The sequence below is a fragment of the Camarhynchus parvulus genome, chromosome 4 (assembly GCF_901933205.1).
Source record: "Camarhynchus parvulus chromosome 4, STF_HiC, whole genome shotgun sequence".
Lineage (NCBI taxonomy): Eukaryota > Metazoa > Chordata > Aves > Passeriformes > Thraupidae > Camarhynchus > Camarhynchus parvulus.
Genome location: NC_044574.1, coordinates 9,950,777 through 9,971,543, shown reverse-complemented (window position 1 = coordinate 9,971,543; position 20,767 = coordinate 9,950,777). Strand labels below are relative to the sequence as shown.

Here is a 20,767-nt window from a genome sequence, read left to right as displayed (position 1 = left end):
AGATGGAGGAATTTTTAAATAGCTGTAACTACAGCACTATTTGCTGTACTGCTCCTGGACTTTTCTGTAAAGATTTGAAATTATCTTTCTATAAAAATAGCAGCTCTCAGTTTGAAAATGCAATTACCAGTACACAGAAAGGCAGAATGTTCCAAAACGTTAAAAAAAAGTCTTGTAGAAGTCAGTTAAATATTGTCATATTTTTATCTATTTACTTGTACATCTTCCACAAAACTGCAGCAATACCAGCCACACTCTGGCCTTCTGACTTGACAGTTCTTTTCCTCTGTCACTAAGAATGCACTTAGATAGCAGCTAATCATGGTGAGATTAGTCATATCTATTGCTGAAACAACCTTGAAACAAAGCAGAATGTGATACTCACCGTTTGGATAATCACCATTTTCTCTTCTCTTCTGTGATTTTCCCAAACTCTTACTTCTTGACCATGAGAAGAATGTTCCCCTCTTTTTCTTCTCAGTGTCCTCCTCTCCTGACTCTTCATTTAAAGATCTTCCTGACTTTGACTTACCACTTAGCTATCACCAAAACACAATTAAATCACTGGTTGGATCACAGGTGTGAGTATATTGTCTGAAACAAACCTTCCCACACTTCTTCCTAAAGCAAGAGTGTGATGGCCAGGTTAGCTGCCTTCTTTACCCCACGCACAGGTGTCTGTGCCAGCATCCCTCTCAGCAGCAATCAAAAAAAACCCCAAAAAAACCTCACCAGTGGCAACAGAAAGAAATACAGTGATGGAAATGTGCTGCTTGGTAGGGAGTACAAAACAGTAGCTGGAAATGAGCCATCGAGAGCTCCAGCAAATATGAAAGAACTGTCCCCAGCTCACCAGTAATGCCTAAGTTAATGTGGAAAGGCCATTTGCCTTGCTTTTAAAACACTGAATTTCACTTTGGTATTTTTCCTAGGCTAGACTTGAACATGAACAGCTTTCAAAGACAATGACAAAGTACTGTTTAACATTTACAAGTATAATCAAGTATTTATTAGAGCTGAAGAATACAAATGTCAGGAATGTTTGATATTAAACTAAACTTGCTTTTAACAAGCTAGTATTCTTGTTAGATTATTAGAATACTCCTTGAAATGCTACTTTTTAAAGGTTCCTAGTCATAAGAATACATAATGGCAGATGGGGTAATCTGTAGTGATTGACATGAAAAATGAGAAGTTATAATTTACCCATACAGTTATGTAATGCCATGGTGGTATTATCTACAAGAAGAAAAAATAAACCCTAAATAATGTCAAGGGATCAGTCAGTAAGACTACTGGTCTAATTTTTAAGCAACTGTACTTATTTAACACAGAATTATCTTAGTTTAGTAGGAGCTAAGAAATTAAAAACTACCCTCTGCCAAAATGAGTTAGTTTAGGTTAAGCCTTCTCCAAAACTTCTGATATAATGTCTCCTCTCAGCAAAGGTTAAATTATCACATCTTAATTCCCATTTTCAACCAAAATAAGCTTCTGAACGGGTGTATTAACAAAATAACCCTTACTTTTTATTTGTACACATGTAGTTAAATAATAATGAAGAGTTAAAATTATATTCAGCAATTCAATATCTAGAAACCTGATTCAATGGCAAGGATAAAAAATAAGTATATTCCTGAGTACATAACATTTTGCATTTGTATTTGCCAGCATTTCTAACCAGATTTTAATTTTATTGTATGTGTTATCTTTGATTTTTCTAAAGAACTTGAAAATCATTATTTAAAAACACAGGTTTGAGATAACAACAATGCAAAAGTCACCTTTTTTGGTGTTGACATGTTGGACTTGTCTGAATTGACGCTGTGTTTAGAAGTGGGGCTGCTGGGAACACGCTGAGGATCAGGAAGAGGACGTCCTTCCACTTCAGCTAAGATGCATTCTTGGTAAAGGGGGGACTTGAGGAAGCGAGTATAGCTATCAAACTTCATCAGGTTAAATATCTGAAATTAAACCACAATGGATAATGGGTACATACATTCCATTAGCACATCAAGAAGATGAAGCTGCTTTGCAACAGGAAGCTCCCATAAAATTTAGGATATCAGGATGTAAACAGCATAGGTATGACATTGTTTAGACCTGGCTAAATACACTGCACCCATTTTATAGTGAAATATGATTTGATCTATTCCCTTATTACAGGTTCAGAAAATAAGTTATGATTTGTGCAAACTGCAAGCTGAGATGCTGTAGAGTCTTGACAACACCATCCTCTTTTACTGCATTGATGCCATTCTGTGTGGAGCATGCAGCAAGCTGGCCATTTAAAACATTTTAAAGGTTATTACACTAGCACTGTATGTGACAGCATTAAGTTATGCAGGTATGTTTTAAAGTAGCTGTGAACAAGAAAAGTTTATGTTCTAAAACACACAAGTATGATATAATTACAACATGCAATAATACACAATGATACAAGACACACAGAGTTAATTGCTGATATGAGGAGAAGCTGAGAGTCCTTCACAGCACATAAAATGTTCACAGAGTGGTAGAATCATTTAGGCTGGAAAAGAACTCTAAGATCATCACATCATTAACCCAGAAATGACAAGTGTCAACAGTAAACTACAGTCATGTGACCAATGATAAGGAAAAAAACCATCCGTATCTCTGGGCAATTCAATAATCAAGGTGCTGTAGATCTCAAAAGAGACCAGTTTACATTAAATGACCAACACTGATCTTTAACCAGAGAGGAAGAAAGCAGCTCTAGACCAGGCCTGGAACAAATATCTGAGGCTGATTTAACCAAAGCTAAAGTTATGAAAGTGAAAAAGAGGTTCTTCTTAAATGCTAAATAATGTTTAAAATTTTTGTTCCATTTTTGCAAAACAGCTGTTTTAAGTGAATCCATACTTTTAGATGATTCAGTTCATCTGAAAAAAACAGTATGAATGGCTACTTCTTTGGAAATGACAAATTCCCCACAAGCAAAGGAAGGTAGGCACCCTGAGCAGGTTGTGGCATTCCCAAGAATATAAAGGAAAGTCCATCACTGAGACTGAGTGGCCCATTTGCAGCTGAAAACCAGGCTTCAGACTGTGCAGACACACCCTTCTCAACGGGCTTTAGCCCAGAACCTATCTGGTAAACAGCAAGACAGAGCAGAGAGAACTTGATCCCGCAGAGTCACAGAAACCTAACCCAAACAATGCCAACTTCCACGTTTTTGACTTTCCCCTCTGTATATTCCCATTCCTCCTTAGGTGCTGCCTTTTAATGCACTTTTATATGTTTTCCACATGGTAAACTACAGAAAAATACTTTTGTATATGCTGGCTTTGACAGTCTGCAAACTAAACATACTTAATACAGCAAAAAAACTACAACCTTCTAACTTTGCTGGACAGAGTCATGAGAGGGTAACTAATTTACCTTGAGCTAATTATCATCTGCCCCATGTTTCTAGCTCACACTACATCCGTGATTTCCTATATTTAGAATTATTATCATATTTACATATCTTAATGATTTCTGCTTATTAGAAAAAGGCTAGCAGATGTTAGTTCTTGTTCTTACAAATGAGAAACATATATTTTAAAAGCATAACTTGAAATTTTCAGATAAACAAGAGTAGAAAAACTTACATCCATTATCAACTCTTCATGAAGTACACTCTATGTTATTCTTATTTTAGTATGTTCAAGCGACCTGCACTGACCTCCACCCAGAAACACGGAAAATGCTTGTTCTTATTCAATTTACAAAAAGGAACAACAACCTAACTAGGTACTTTAGCTGCATCCACATTGCCATTACAACCTCTAACAACAAGATCATGGACAAATTTGTCAGGACATGGACAGAAAGCAACTTCCAGGGGTATTCCCAAGAGGCAGTGCTTGAAAGAGGATGGCCTGAAAGTGTTTCCAAGGCACTTTCCCACACACTTCTGCCACTCCTCTGCAGCCTTACAGCAACACTCCCCATTCCCCAGCACCACACTCATCCAACAACCACCACAGAGCAGCACCCACTCTGTGGTCAGTGCTCAAATCTAAAAACTCTTGTGAAAGACCACAAATGCAGAGCTTTCACTTTCTTAAGGTTGTGTCACCACCATGAGCTGAACTTTGTGGGTGTGTTGCAGTAACACAACCCACAGCTGTGTGTTATCACATGGTGCCATCCACCAAGACCACAAACTGGCCTGCAGAACCACTCCCTGAAACCAAGGAATGAAGGGCCACCAAGCAGCTGATTGCCCAGCCCTGCCCTCAGCCAGGCAGCACACCACAGCACCTCAGCCAGGCTCCAAGGCCATGTCCTGCAGAGAAGGAACTCTCATCCTGCCTCACTTCATTTCTCAATGAAAGGACTGGGTCTGACTGAGGGGTCTCACTGAGGCACTGACAATTTGAGAGAAGAGGTCAGGTACAGAGAGGCCACATGGCTGGGACTGGACCCACAGCTGGACTTCTCATGAGCATTTTCTCCCTCATTATGAGCCCTCCTACCAAGGATACAGCATTTTCAAAGGGACAAAACCTGCATCAACCCTCTCACCTGACTCACCAGGACACCCTATACTCCACCAAAAAAAATGGGAGAGGATAAGGAGGAATTCAGGCACAGTCTCCACAACACCAGGATGACAAATGCATGCAAAAATGTCTGGGAATGTGGTGACTGGTAATTCCCACAGAAGGCTCCGGCTTGGGAGCTGCAGAAGGAGTAGCTGTAAAGCTGGGAGCTGCCAGACCAGCAGTCAGACCTACCTTTCTATCCCCACTCTGCAGGAGGATGACACTGTGCCCTGCTGCTCAGATTGCCCAAAAGCACGTGGTCTGAGATTGTGCCCCAAGACTGTGACCTGGTTCACTAAAGCCACGGCCTTGATTCCAAAATTATGATATCAAAACCACTTCTACTAATAAACTGATAGAGTGGAAGAGTTACCAAAGAGATGACTTAGGAAAAAAACCCTAGAAACTTAAATTCTACAGGAAATGTAAAGTGTATCACACAGGAAATGTAAAGTTGTTGCATAACTGCTCTTATTATCAATAATTATTTAAAATACATCCACTTCAGAGGTCTTCAGACTCCAACAGTTCTAACATCTCTGCCTGACAGTAGCACTAAAGCCTAAGAGAAGAACTCCCTTAATACAACATTTTAAAAACCAAAACTAGACACTATTTCTGGACTCAACTCTCCACTAAAGAAAAGAAAAGCAGCCATATGCAAACACTCCATGCAATGGTGCTGCAACACATGGAATTATTTACTTGCACTAAACCCTCATTTCAATAATAGTACTTTTCAGATTATTTTTTAGTTAAGTGAAATCTCTCCACATAACAGAAAAACAGCCAAGCAGCCTTTTTTCTATTCTTCTAACAGAGTCTAAAATACACACCATGTAAAACTATTTTTATAGATTATAAAGGAAAAGATAACAGACATAAACATAGAGCATTCATGGTTACTATGGTTACCTGAAGTTGCTGTTCCTTGAACATATCTGGATGAGGAGAATTGAGAATATCATCTGCCAGCTGTGCCTGGCTGTCAATATTAACTGGGGTTGTAGCTTTGCTACACAAGAACTTACTGAAGATCTCCCGAGCCCTGTAAGAAAGCTACAGAAAAGAAAGGCTAAATGTAGTTGGTTTTAAAATCATAATTTTAGTTAGGCATTTCTTACACTGATACATTCCACCCAAAAATAGACAGCCACTCCTGAATCTTTTATATATGTATTTTTCATATATCAGCTTTTGCGAGTTTTAAGCACATAAATAGGGTTTTTTCTTTATGATTATAAATATTCATCAAATATTTCTGAATATTTCTTTCACTTGAACAGTAAAAGTTGTCCTCCACATAAAAATTAAAATAATCAAGCAGTGAAGCACAGCAAGTATTTTTTTAAAAGGAGAGTAGATTTTTTTAGATTTTTAGATCTTTTACATAACAGTTACTATTTAAATACATCCTCTAAGATTAAATTTCTAGAAGTGAGAAAAAGGTAAGTATATATATGAATATTTACAGTCAAAACCACTCATTTTTAACTTGTTTATTTGAAACACCCACATCATGAAAATAATGAAAAACCCACCAAGCTGAGCCCACAGCCCTTAAGGGTGGTGTTCAGAAAATACTTTATTTGAAGACAGAAGAAAGTAGAAGAAAAAAACCCCATTAGTAGACAAAAGAGGTAAGAGGGACTTGGAAGGTGAAACTGTTTCCACCACATAAACCTGACTAGGTTTGGCTGTGGTGTAGACAGAAGTGTTGCCAACCTGTACAGAGTTCAAAATTCACCCAAACTGCCTGGCCGATGTAGGATTCCCTCAAAAGGATGAGAAGGAGATTCTCATAATTTGTGAACAAACATGAGAGCCCTGCCCTCTGAGCAGCAGATAATTAAGTTATTTAGAAACACCATCTTGGTTGGCGGAGGCAGTTTAGCTCAAAGAGTGTAAGAGGCCTCTGCCTGACATGGTCAATTAACTTGCTCTGCACCTCCATGCACTGGGCTATCACTGCTGGCCACTTGCAACATCCAGGATACCTCACCTCATTCTTACAGAGCTACCTCTGCACTTTGCTACAGTTTAAACATATCCAACATCTTAAACTTAGCTCATCCCACCCTATTTTAGTGATGTCACAGTACACAGACCAAGCACAGCTCCATTAATTTCAATAATCTTGAAGAAGTAATAATTTTTGAAGAAGCAACACAAGGTACTGCAATACTAAATTAACTTACCTCTTTTTTATCATGTGCAGGTACATGGTTAAAATATTCACAGGCCTGCCAAAATAAAATATTTTCTTCACTAAATTCTTTCCGTAGAAATTCCTAGGGGAAAAAATAAGCAAATAAATAAATGTCTCAGAGAAAAGTTACTAGTCAGCTTAAACAACATATATATAATGCTTGGAAAGTTTGCATAAAAGTAAGTCTTCAATCAGTCTCACAATCCAGTTTTTTTCTAAAGTAAAAATCAATATATGTCCAATACATACCTGGTGCTCCCCTGCTTTCTCCTGTCTTTTTATGTATACATTTAGAAGAATACATCAAGTTACAATCAAATCATTTGCAAGTACAAAATTTGAAATGTCATGCTAAGTAGTGCATAAACTGGTGAATACACTTTAAATAAAAATTTAAATAGTTTATAAACTAGATTTAAAAGTGGCACTGTAAACTGTGTTTAATTGCAGTTCTACTGATAGAGTAGATGTTTATCAAGAAGTGCCCATAATCAATCCTGGAGTCATTACAGTGTCTTTTTGTATCATATGACAACTATAAAAAAAAAATCTATCACTGTTCACTGTGTTTGATATGCTTACATGGTTTCTCTTTGGAAAACAGCCACTGAGAGGAAAATAAAGTATCTCCCAGTGCAACACAGAATACTCAGGACCTTGATATTACAGCATCCTAAAGTCCAAATGAACACTGGTACTGATTCAGTTGGAAAACTCTACTATTACAAACTGTCCCATATTCAAATCTGTATAATTCAATATTCTCTCAGCATATTAAAAGAATTTTAACCATCAGGGGAAAATAAAGACATAAAAAAATAACTTGATCCACCACAACCTTCACTCAGTCATCACATGGGTATCAGTGAAGCTTCCTTATCATCCAAAGCAGCCTCAGAAAGCTGTGTAAGAAGAATCTCCACAGAAATAAACTTAAGTTTATTTGTGCTTTTCAGATTTACCATAAGAGTTTAGGGAGTAGCTGTAAGAAAGCAATTGAGACAAACTACAATACAGGGAATCTAAATGCCCAAGCAAGCTCTGAATTTAAAGTTCTTCAGATACATAAGCTGAGACACCAAACACATAAAAGACAATCCTGAGAGTAGTCAGGGGAACATTTCTGCATTTTACATGTAATTACATATTTAAAGAGAACCAAATGAGTGAGCAAGAACCGGAACACAACTGCCTACTTCCCCCTTGGCACACTCCCTGCGAGCCCAGAGTCCATCTCCACTTGCTTCCTCGTGGCCACAGGGTTTGGGCACAGCTGTGCAACAACTCAGCTTCTCCAGGAGGGCTGAGGGGTGCCCCAGCTGGAACACCAGGCAGCCAAGCAGGTGTCACCCATGGCTGGGAAGCTGCAGAGGCTGCTCTGAACCCCATGTGGGGGCACCTGCAAACAGCTCTCGCCTCCTGGCTGACTGCTCCAAGCAGCAGCTATTATGCAAAGTGTGACTATTTGCAAAACATGCAAAGTCTCTCCTTCTTGGAGAGCAATTCCTGCTCTGTGACAAAGCTGTCCTCAGGAAAGGCAGATGCTGGATCCCATATGCACCAAGACACTTGCTGTGGAACCCTCAATTAAATGCTGGTGCCTCAATGATCCTGGACACTGGCAGCAATCTGTAACTGCACAGTGTTATGGCAACCAGGTTAATAGATCTAAGCAATGGTTCTGGACATCTCCTGGGCCTCAAGAAAATGGTGATGCACACAATAAACTTCAACATTCCCTAATTGTTTTTTAAAATTGGTATTTCTTTAAGACATGTGTTTTTGCAATGTTTATAAAAAGAAGTTCTAATTAGAATAAAATGTGGGGGAAAAGTAAAACTTCCAGAATATCTGAGATTGCTGAAATGAAGTATACCTTTAACATTTTAATCTGAACATTTATTAAAAGCGTATGAGCTACTTTTTACATTTATAATGTAAGTTTTGAAGTATCAGAGCAGCTAAAAAATTTAATGCAGCAATTTCCTAATTGTACACAAGTTAACCAGAGGTTTACAAGTAATTAGAACCAAGTCAACTGAACTTTCAGTAGGAGCCCCATGAACTACACCATTTTTTAGATGGATTCTAGCATCAGATCAGAACTGTAATTTTTTTTCCAGCCTGACAAGAAGTCTCAGTATGAAAGCAGAAATGCTATTAACTCTCAGACTACTCTGCTAAACTAAGCAACACAATATCCAGGATGTATTCTTTTGCTTTCCTCTTCTCTGTTTCCACAAATAGATGTTCACTGTTGATGTGAGTTTTGGGTTCCCCCACCAGTTAGCATGGAAATCTGCTTATTGACCATTGTGATCTCTTAATACTTTTGTACCAAGCAAAAGAGTCTTTCTGAGTTACTGCAGATTTCAATAATTTACCTTTCCTATACCACACGTTTCTTTATATTCTCAATGTGAAAATTACTTGGGCAGCACAAACTGTCCCTGTGTAACACATTCAGAATCAGCAACAGACTCCCAGTGCAACAAAGCAAAAGTGTGTACCTCAGTTTCCTTGCAAAATAGAGATGATGCTATTTACTACTTCATAAACGTGCTGTGCAGAACAGTATTTATATATTGTGAAGTATTTATGCTTTGGAAATACTCAGCATTTCTCCTTCAAGTTGCAGTTTTAACCAGTGCTCTTAACTACCATAACGACTTCCAAAATGTATTTCTAAAAACCTTTCACAGGAAAATAAACCACTCTATCATTGAAAACATCTTCTATGTGGCTCCCACTGTTTCAGGAGATAGATATAAATGACAACCCATTCTTAGGAAACTACCAAAAGTACTTCTTCTTCTTGTACAAAGGCTACAGATACAAAAAAAAAAAAAGCATATTACAAAATGGGGAAGCATTCTAAAAGTTCCCAGACAACACCAAATATAGCAGAAGTTTCAGATGAAAATGGAAGCTATGCAGAGATGCATGGCAATCTGAATATTACTATGAACTTTTACTCAACTGTGAACCTGTGTAAACTCAGAAAGACGCTCAGGTAACAACAGAGCATGAATCAACTCTTGTCTCTTGCCCTGTGCAAGGAGAGTGCCAAGGAAAAAAAGAAAAGAATACAGGAAATCACTACAGCAGTATCAGGTATTTTGGAAAACCTCTCATTGTCCCTCAAAACTCACCGAAAAATATTTAACACCAACAGAGTCCTGCAGAAGCCTCTCAAAGGACACGGCCCAGCTGGCAACCCTCCGCTCGCGCAGGCGCCGGCAGCTCTGCACGCTGGGGAGGCTGGCATTGCTGCTGAGGCTGTTCTCACTGACGCAGTCCTTCAACTCAGTGCTGTTCAGCTCTGCCAACAAAGGAAATCACAGCTGTCAATAAAGTACTATCATATATATACTATTGTTAAGTATTATTATATATATTAATTATATTATATTATATTATATTATATTATATTATATTATATTATATTATATTATATTATATTATATTATATTATATTATATTATATTATATTATATTATATTATATTATATTATATTATATTATATATGTTATACTTTTACTCTTCAGGATTGTTTATTTGATTTATCACACCTCCTGCTCAAGCTCGCAGTGGTGCAGATTTCTAAATATCCCTCTCCATTTTCAGTATGAGCACCTGCATAGAAAAAAAAAAACCCCACCCCAAACACCTCTCAAATTTCTTCTGTTCTACTGCAAACAAAATCAAATGAGTATCTTAACAGTAGTCCCTTGACAGAAGCAAAAGGGGCAGGCCCAAAACAAAATATTTTTTCTTGTTCCAAATTTTCCTCTTTACATTTCTTGCACTATAGACTGCACTCCTTCAGAAGATTATCCAAGGAAAGTTGACCTTCAAGAACCCACTGTTCACCAGAATGTGGGCAAAAACCCTAATAGGTGATAGGAGACAGCAAAATTTCACATACACTTCAATTGGTAGACAGGCAATCCATGAAATTTTGCATGGAAATACAAGATTCCCATTAATACTGAAAATTTAGGAGAGGAGTCAATTGTGGAAAAGAACATTAGGGAAATTAGATAGTAAGGGATGCCTTCCTCATCCACAGGAAGTAGACATCAAACCATAGATCCCCCATTTATTATGGCTTCTGACAAAAACAGGGATTCCTTCCAGACTCCATCCAACATACTGGAAAAATCTAGAGATCTCAAGATGAGAATTTACTAGATCCTTTAGATCTTGAAAAAACAGAAGTGATTTTTTTTATTCTGAGAAACAAATTAACAAGAACCCATAGAAAATTCAGGGAAACATGAAAAAAAACCCCTTGTGTAGCAGGCTAAAAATTTCAATTATTAACCCTAGATCATCTTTGTCATGTCAGTAAACAAAATAGGCACATAAAAACATGTAAAAGTGATCACTTGTTCACAGAAGTAGAAAGGGGAAAGAAATGGCTGCTCTAAGAGAGGGAACTGCTTACAGCAGGGCTCCATTCACAGATTCGTCATTTACTTCTTGCACACCCTTTTACAGGATGGTCCCTCCACCTCCAGTGTACAGAAAACTGGTAATGCTGAACTCACAGCTGCACACTTCATAGAAGTTATGTGAGGTTTAATTCATTGTGGAGACACAACTAAAGCCTGAGCTGCCTGGTCTGCTTCAAGCATGACAGGTTGCACACAGAGAGATGCCACACCGTATGAGATTCTTTGATGAAGGGATGAAAAAATCACAGACATTCAATTATTTGAAAAATTTGCAGTAACAGATGTGATAAAATAATACCCTCAAATTAAATAGATGGTATATTCAGCAATTTTATGCCAAATGGTAAAGCAAGTATGCAGCTCACTAGAAATACAATCTGTTGGAGAAAACTGAATTCACAACCAGACAGAAATGGACTGTGTTTCATGGGGATATTTTTATGATTTTCCTCAGTTAATCACTTAGACTAACTAAAGGAATGAGTAATTTCACCAAGAAGACCCTACTTTATATGCTCTCCCAAGGTCTCCTTTCATGTTAGAAGTATTTGAAAGCGCTCTGCATTTCCTAACTCATGTTACAAAACATTACTGTTCCTCCCTGGAAGTAAGAGCTTTGAAAAAATGCACCATTCAAAAACAATTACAAGCATTGGAAAAAGTGATAAAGATAGTTGTAAAGATAAGAAAAAAAAATTTAAGAGTTATGAAACTTTGTTTTTAAGCATATTCTTAGCTCAGAAATATTCACTGAGATGTAACAGTTAACTACTCTGAGTGTCTGTAAGCAAAGCTATTTTTTAAGACAAAAATAAAACAAGACAAAGATACAAAATTAGATGAGGGAAAAACAAAATGTAACTTTGTATTTTCAACAATTATAATCTTTAAGGACACTAGTAACAAATCAGGTATATAAATAATTTTGTTCGCCCAATCATATTAACCAAGGCTAATTACAAACACTCAGCAAACAATGCCAAATTTTCTTATACAAATATTTATTCACTTTTTCCTTTAAGACATGTGAAAGAGCATAACCAAGTCAACTGTTAACTTCATTAGAGACTATCTGTCACCAGAATGAAACTATTGTGAAAGAAGTTAATGTGAATCTGAAGAGGATGATATCTAACTTTATTATCTGTAGTATTGTGCTTTAACTCCACAGGTGGATATGTTCTGTTTTACAGATCCAGGATATAAATAGACACCCACTTCTGGATAGATCTGGAACAGTTTCAGATACTGCCTCACTCCTGAAGGGTTCAATCCCCAGTGATGAATGATGAAAATTTCCTTGTTCCTTTCAGGCAAAGTCAGAAAGGCAAACTCATCCCACATACCAAACCCCTGACACCTCCTTGGCTGACAGAGAGGAATTAGGGAGCAGCCACACCAAGAGCTCAACTCTGGATGCTGGAGTCACAGTGCCTTAGGAGTCAGGAGGGATTGGGAAGTGGCAGGCACAGCCATCATCAGCCAGTCAGCATCACCTCCCTCCCATGGCAAGAATTCAATTTCCCCATGGCAGCCGGGAAACCCAACTGCAATTACAGCCTCCAGTGTTTACACCATGGGGAACTGCTAACTACCTTTAATTGCTACCAGCTGCCTGTTCTCTCCAGCTCCTCAGAGCTACACTCCTCTAAACTGCACCGGGTTCTCCCTCCTCTGATACACTCCCAACTCTGGAGATCCCATGAAAACAAACGAACCAAAATAAGACACGATTTCCAACAACCAAAGAGCTACTAGCACAGGTCCTGCAATATGTTAATATAGCATTAAGGGATTACTCATTCACAGTAAACTGTTCTGGTAGATTTAATTTAGGTAATTCAGACTTTTTCAAAAAGAACTATTTTAATTTCTACTTAACCCTGGCACAGCTTTGATTTCCCTTAATGAAAAAATGCAGTCTGTTTGCTTTTCAAACCTGTAGAGCTTTCTGCTGTGGTACTCATCAAGCTGAAAACAATACAGAAAAGGCTGTTTTCCAAAAAAGGCTTGGTTATTCTAGTTCTTTTACCAGCCAGATCATCAGCTGCAATTAAAAGAGTCACAGCCTAGTGCAGATACACCATTGAGAACTGGAGAAAAAGAAAGTCAGATAGAAGGAAAAACACCTCCCCAACTCTACCATTAATACTCAATTTATCCAAATCACACTTAAATGAAGACTGTATAAGGCATAATTCCTGCTCCACTCCTCTTGCAGAGGAATGTTTGCAATGAAAGTCTCCAGCATCAGGTTTCCTGACTCTCACAGCTCATGCATTCCTAGGTACATGCAGCCCACCTTGGAAAGCAGGAATGGAGAAACTTTCCAACCCAGTCACATATTTCATCTAATGAGCCTTCTGTGGTGGTCATCAGAGGAAACACAAAGCCCTGAATCCCACCCTCATCTGCTCTCACCACAGGGCTGCTGTGCAAAGGGGACTCCTCCTCCTCTGCCTTGAAAGTATTTTAAAAAAGAAAAGGAGCAGTTGGGAATCTCAGGATGCTAGAGGAGTTTAATGTGAAAAATCCCAGCCCTGCATGGACAACATGGAATACAGCAGTGCTGGGAAGTTTCCAAATGCCTGCCTACCTTTTTCATCACTTCTGGAAGCACTGACTTATCTTGTATTACCTGTAAAAGGAGGCTCCTTGATCAAACATTTCAAATCCCAGGGACCTAATTTTATTTTTGTTCTGCTTGATAGCAACCATACCTACTGAGGAAAAACTACTTCAAGTGCAAACTCATCCAGTTTCATTTATTATCTTTTGGAAATAATTAACTGACACAGAATGCTATCTAAAAAATCTCAAAATACAATGTCTTGCACTTTTTGTGTTTACACATTCCATGGAGGGTCTTGGTTTTATTTATTTTACAAAAACAGCATTATGTAAGAAAATACAGGCATTTAATCAACTAAGTCTTGAAAGTATTCAGGATAGGATAGCTTCAGAAGTTTTGGTTTAGATAATATAAAGCCATAAGCCTGAATACAACAAATGAAGGCTATTTTGTATGCATTTGTATGTATTCTTCAGCCTACAAATACTTTTATTTTGTCGTGAGAAGCTAAGCACATTCCTCATAATCATAGGAACACACAAATCATATAATCACTAAATACTTTACCTGGATAAAGCTGGTAAGAACCACTGTGGTGCCACTTAATGAAACACTTCAAGCCCTTCACTGAAAGCCATCCTTCTGAATCCATACCAAGCTCAGCTGCAACGTCCCGGAACCCATTGGGTGCAGCTTAGTCTGACTGCACAGCACATTGTTTGTTCCTCGGCAATTTTGGGATGAGGGAAGCTAACAAAGTTCCCCACAGCAACTCCTGGGAGCTTCTAACACCATTCTAAACAAGTTGATTCCTTACCCTCGCTGCTTCAAGCAGAGGGAAGCAATAGTATACTTAACACAAGGCATTATAAAATGCTGCATAAATAATTTAAAGGAAAGACCTTTTGCCACTGCTGCTAAAGGAACTTGAATTATTTATGCTACAGTGGAACACAGCTACAGTGAGCATGCACCACCAGCAGAACTGACAAATAAGTCATATACCTGTTAGAGGAAACAATCCATCTGTATTTATACTGCAAAAAGCATAAACAGTGTTTTGCTTTATTTTGCACTTCATTGTGAATTTTTTGCCTTACCTTCTTCAGTTACTTTCTAAAGTACAGTTTTACATTATTTATTACTGCAAACATCAGATTCCTTTCAGAAAGGTCTTTAGGAACACTTTTCCTTATGAAAATTCTTTCCATGTGATGAACACTAAAAGCAAAAAGAAGCAGAAACTACAGCAATGTAGTATCTTACGAAAAAATGTGTGCATATAGTATCTGTTAGGCTGAAGTATTTCAGCTTTGTGGAACTGATCTCTGCAGGGAACAGCAGGTGAGAACTGACTCAGACATTCTCACTAGCTCAGATACCTCACCACCTCTGTCTGGGAGATGAATGATGATGGTACTTCTGTTATAGATCCTTTGACCTTAAGGGTTTTCCTTTCTAAAGTGCCTTCCAGGTATAAATAGCAAAGTCAGTCATTAGCAGGGGCCTGTTGATCATCCCTGTGACAATTCAGATGGCACAGTGCTGAAAACATCAGGCACAGCCTGCGTGCTGTGTACACACTCCCACTGTCAGCAGCCAGGGACAGTTTCTGAGGTGGGAAATAACAGAAACCTGCTAATTGCAGGTCACTGTAGTAACATCAAATGGTTCCTGCTACTCCTAGAGCAGACTAGTTGATCTACAGCAGTAATCTTGCATCTAAGCATTATTACAGTTTGCATTCTGCTTGTCTGCAATTCATTACACAAATCAATTACAGTTAAGAGCTGCCACTGGTCAGCACATCTGGAAACAACACTAATTTACACATCAGCTATCTTACAATGCCCAAGTGCAGAGTTTTGGCTAATAAGAACCTCCCAGCCTTGCACAAGCTGGGATGTAAAATATAAAATAAACACAAAGGGGTAGATGGTTTCCAGGGCCAGGCTCTAACGCAATAAAAGCCATATGACATAAATCTTCATTGACTTTGGAAAGAAAATGTACAAAGAACTATTGTGCCTCCCACCATACTGAAGAGATTTATATAAAGCAACATAATTGCTTTTTACACATGAATTTTCTTCCCAAACCAAAGCTTAACAACAGTATTTATAGTATCTAACTATATGTACAAATAATAATATTAATTAATAATACTAAGCAGAAGAGAAGGTCCTGGAGAGACCTTAGAGCACCTTCCATTACCTAAAAGGGGTACAAGAGAGCTGGAGAGGGACTTCTGGCAAGAGCAGACAAAGGGTAATGGACTTAAACTGAAGGAGGGTAGATTTAGATTAGATATTAGAAATTTTTCACTCTGACAGTGGCGATAACACTGGAACAGGCTGCTCAGGGAAACTGTACATGTCCCATCCCTGGAAGCGTCAAGGCCAGGTTGGATGGCAGCAGGGCTGGAACAAGTTGACCTTTACAGTCCCTTCCAACCCAAATCATTCTGTGATTCTGTGATGACAAAGATTTAGTCTAGGAAGGGAAGTATGCAGTGCTGTACTAATGGTTACACTAGTGAAAATTTCTCTAAACTAAACATACCCTAAAACGTCTAAGTCTGTGGATCTATTTCTATATTAGTGAGATTAAGGACAAGTCAAAAAATTTCTGTGCTGTGCCATATTCAATGAAAGTAAATGCTAGAAAATATAATTCACACATGAATCACAACTTTTTACTCAATGCAGCTCAAAATGAATTAGAAATTCATTTAATTTCACTTCTTCTGGTTACAATCTCTCTGGCTCCTATTTTTCCAACCCACTATCTGGGTATTTCAGCATTGCTCCAATATTATTCAATATAGTTCAACTACCATTTTTTGCACAAATTATACCCCTTCTTAAGTAGCATTTAACAACGAAGAGAGAGTTCATGTTCAATTCTGAACTAGCTAAAAAAACAGGGAACACAACTCAGCAGAAAATAGCACATAACTTCTTGGCTGTTTTTTCACCTCCGTGACTTTACATGGCCCTTAGATTTCATGAGTTCAAAAAACTGTATAGAATTAATTGTGAAAACAATTACCTACAGATTTGGAATAAGACACAAATAATATTGGAAGAACTGAAAATAAGCGGAATTTTTAAAATAAATTTTCAGCTGGAAGGATAAAAATCTTGAAATTATTATTGCATGAGTACTATCCCAGGAATTCCCAAGTCTGGATAGGCAACAAAATAACTTTCATTAGCACAGAACAAGACCCCTTGAGGAGACAAGACGCAAGTACATTACATTTTACCTAAAAAAAGATCAATCAGATTTTTGGTCCTCAACGGCTACATACAAAATCAGAAAGTCTGTGGTCTGCTTTGATTTTTATATCAAGAAGGTAATATGTGGGGGGAAAAAAACCCATATTTTTCCCAGAAAAACACAGGCAACGTTTTTGAAGAAGCCAAGAAATAGAAAGCAGAATAAACACTATTATTTTCTGGTTTGTTGTTTTATCACTTTGTGGACAAGACAGATACAACATAGAATCTACTTCTCATCCAGACAGAAGTACAGTAAAGCATTAGACCGTGTCAGCAGTAGAGAAGGAGAATACCTGACAAAGTCAGCCACTGGAAAATGGCTCCAGCAAAAGGACCAAAACAACAATGTTTTTCTGAAGTGCAGTTTTAGTCTTGAATGAATCAGAAATTAGGATATGAAAAAGTTTTGTAAATAGTATTGCTAATTTTCATTTACATTTGCATGTAATATAAAAAAATTATCCTTAGCATTCCAAATATTTTTCTCCAATTTCGCTGCACTGATTACGGCAACACATCTTGTTCCCTTTTGCCCTTTTTGTTTAATAAATTTGTCTTGTAATGTTGTCAGAGAACAGCAAATGCAAAAATACATGAGTTTTTCTGCAGGATCAAGTGAACCAACTCCTGACAGAGAAGACAAGGAGAAAAGCCATCTCCTTTATACCCTCCACTATACAAATTCCTTTATTCCATTAAGGAAGCCTTTTTAAACTGTTTCAATTAACTTCAAAGCTTCAGAGAAATCATCTTCTAATGTTTAACAAAGAGTGGACATCCTTTAAAACATTAAAGGCATGTCAAAATCGAAACAAACCAGCTTATATGCAATAAAGAGGAGTTTACTTAGAATACTCCAGAAATGCAAAAGCTCCATGCTGGGATTTTACAAATATCAAATTACTTACCCCCTTCTCAGAAAGGATCACACTTAACAAAGTTCAACCTCTGCAAATGTACCAACACAGCTTACAACTTAGAAGCTACAGCATCTCTTTGAAAGCAAACAAGGTATGTGTAAAGGACAATAAAATAGAAAATGAGATTTTATCTCCCATCCAATTACACATAAGTCTACCAGCTCTGCCTCTATTATTATGAATGAAGAAACCTAGTTATAATAAAAATGTGCGTATACAAATGTACCCAAAAAAAATATTATGCAAATAAACCAGTGAAAGTATGTGAACACAAGCCTGCAATATTTTCACTGGCACAGTTCCTAAAGCAGCCACAGAGTTCTGCACCACCTTGGACTTACATCTTGTAACATAGCACATAATTTACCGCATATTATGTTGCTTAATGTGGAAAATTGATTATTTTTCATTATAAAAGTAAAAACAAGCTTCAGCTTACCTCCATCAGAAACAGTTGCTGACTGCAATAAAAAAGAAAAAAAGAAGAGTGTTACTGAAGTTTCATGGCAAGTATCAGAAATCTCTGAGATTCATTTAGCATTTGCAGTGTTAGCTACTTTTATCATCTTATTAATAAGTGATAATATTAGAGAGGAAAATCCAAAGAAGCCAGTTGTTATTTCTCACAGCTGTTTTCTCCCCAGCATGAAATTCACCCCTTTCAACCACGGACTTCAGGGATTTCAGCCCACCAATATTCATTGGAAGAAGCATTTCCTGCTGTGCTAACTACACTGCTCCCAAAAGTCCTTCTTAGAGGAGCAATCAGTTGGTACTTGTGACAAGGAAGATACCTAAAACTGACCTGCAAAGACTGGAAAACAATATGAATTAATTTTTTAATTTGCTGTAGTATTTGGAGATATGTAGCATTAAAATGAAAATTCAGTGTTTTGTCAGTCAGGTGACTCTAAAAACCTTTCCCATCAGTCACTTCTAACTGTCACAGAAACAAAAGGATGTTCAGAGTGCTTGCAAAAAGCTAGAACTTGACTTGAAATGAGTAAGAACTCCTCACCACCTCTACCTATGGTACATCAGATTTTCAAGAACAATTAGTATTCTAGTGAAATGCTGAAGTTTATGTGCTTATCTACCCTAAACTTCCTAACTTTCATGATAAATGACCTAAAGGCATCCAACACCTCATTAAATCCAAGTACTGACCATTTCCCAATTAGGTACTCCAATGCTTGAACCTTGACACTCAGTGAGTGAAGTCTGGAGGACAAATGATTTTTAGACTTAAGTCTGCATTGATTTTTTAATGACTGATATAAAGTATTTTTATTTTAGTTTGGCCAATCTTTTCTTGGTCATTAAAAGTGTCCTTAAACCTTTAGGAAACCTTCTAAATAGTTAAAAAATACTCTCTTCATTTGTACTGCTCATTAAAATGCCAGGAAAGAATGCCTTACAGCATCTAAAACTTCTGTGAGGTCAGAAACACACACAAGAAGAAAAGCACAAATATAAACACAATTCAAGCTAACAGCTACCTCTCCATAGTTTGTATTTTTCAGCCTTGGCAACAAACATTCCCACTCTTCTTCAAAATCCACAAAAACCTTTAGTAATATCTTCTCATTTCTTTCTCTGTTTCACCGCAGGCTCTCACCCTGCTGTTAACAATCCCTGAAGAGCTTGTTACAAAGTGGTGTGACTTCACCATTCCCATCACCAGGAGAGGATCTGAGCTATTCTGCCACTTTCACAGTCTAAACTAACCTCTATTGACATCATCCCCCTGGTGCTAGCTCAGATAAACACAAATACACCTCTCTTGAAAAAGATTTTTTAAATGAAAAAATGGAAAAAATATTTTAAAAGAAAAAATTGAAAAAAATGAAAAAATAACTACGTAAATGCCTCTGGATCTATGAAGATTAATAATACAACAAAAAGTATCTCCAAGCATCTCCCTTTAATAGCTTTGTTTCAGGTATCAAAAATATGGTTCTGGTTACAATCCTTCAGTGGGGCTTAGGACATCTTTTCTACTTCTATTTTGCACATAAGCCTAGTGATCATGTTATAAATTCAGAAGCCATAACTTAATTAATGTTGGTAATTTAGAAAATTTAATTTGCATTACTGAAATCTGGTTTATAAATGTGATTGCTTCTAATTTCTTAGCACATCACTGTACAGTACAGTTAATGAATAAACAACTTCAATGTCATTTCTAAAAGAACAAAGAAAATGATGACTCAAAGTAAAGTATCAGTTTACATATTAGACGGAAAAAAACCCAAAGTTCTTTCAAAATATCTATATTTTAGGAATGTTCATATACTTTGTTACCTTTCATTAACCTAGATTGAAACACTAAGTAAAATTCTTCATGATTTTGAAAGATATGAAGCAAAATTATTAGGATTTTCATGATAGCAGAAAGAACATTTATAATACTTCTGTCAAAAACTGGGAAGTTAACAATTATAAAACATAATTTTCAAGAGAAAACGGTGCAATTTCATAGAAAAGCTCAATCATGAATGGACACTGAGAGTTTTATCTCAATCTATTTAGCATAAGTTAATGCAGTGAACTTTCAGCACACCACGGGTTGGTTTTGCTTGTTTATTTTAAATGCCTTGTTACATTACATATATCAGCATCTTAAAATCTCTCCAAGCAAGGCCTTAGTAATTTTTATGTCAGAACATTTTAGAAAAGCACCTATAGGAGGAATATATTTTACATTACCGAGTCACTAAATATACCTATCGTGTTCCCAGCATTATCCATTTATTTCTATAGATCAC

General features: G+C 37.2%; 1 protein-coding gene across 3 annotated transcripts in view; it reads right to left on the bottom strand.

Annotated features, from left to right (window-relative positions):
- RGS12 (regulator of G protein signaling 12) overlaps nucleotides 1–20,767 on the bottom strand; it is an 85,776-nt gene that overhangs the window by 24,803 nt on the left and 40,206 nt on the right. For all 3 annotated transcript variants that reach the window (XM_030946821.1, XM_030946822.1, XM_030946823.1), the window contains 6 exons: nucleotides 18,439–18,460; nucleotides 9,915–10,084; nucleotides 6,752–6,844; nucleotides 5,469–5,612; nucleotides 1,785–1,964; nucleotides 386–539 (listed from right to left, as the gene is read on the bottom strand). In XM_030946821.1, coding sequence (XP_030802681.1) covers nucleotides 386–539; nucleotides 1,785–1,964; nucleotides 5,469–5,612; nucleotides 6,752–6,844; nucleotides 9,915–10,084; nucleotides 18,439–18,460 — 763 coding nt within the window. The remainder of the gene's footprint in view (nucleotides 1–385; nucleotides 540–1,784; nucleotides 1,965–5,468; nucleotides 5,613–6,751; nucleotides 6,845–9,914; nucleotides 10,085–18,438; nucleotides 18,461–20,767) is intronic.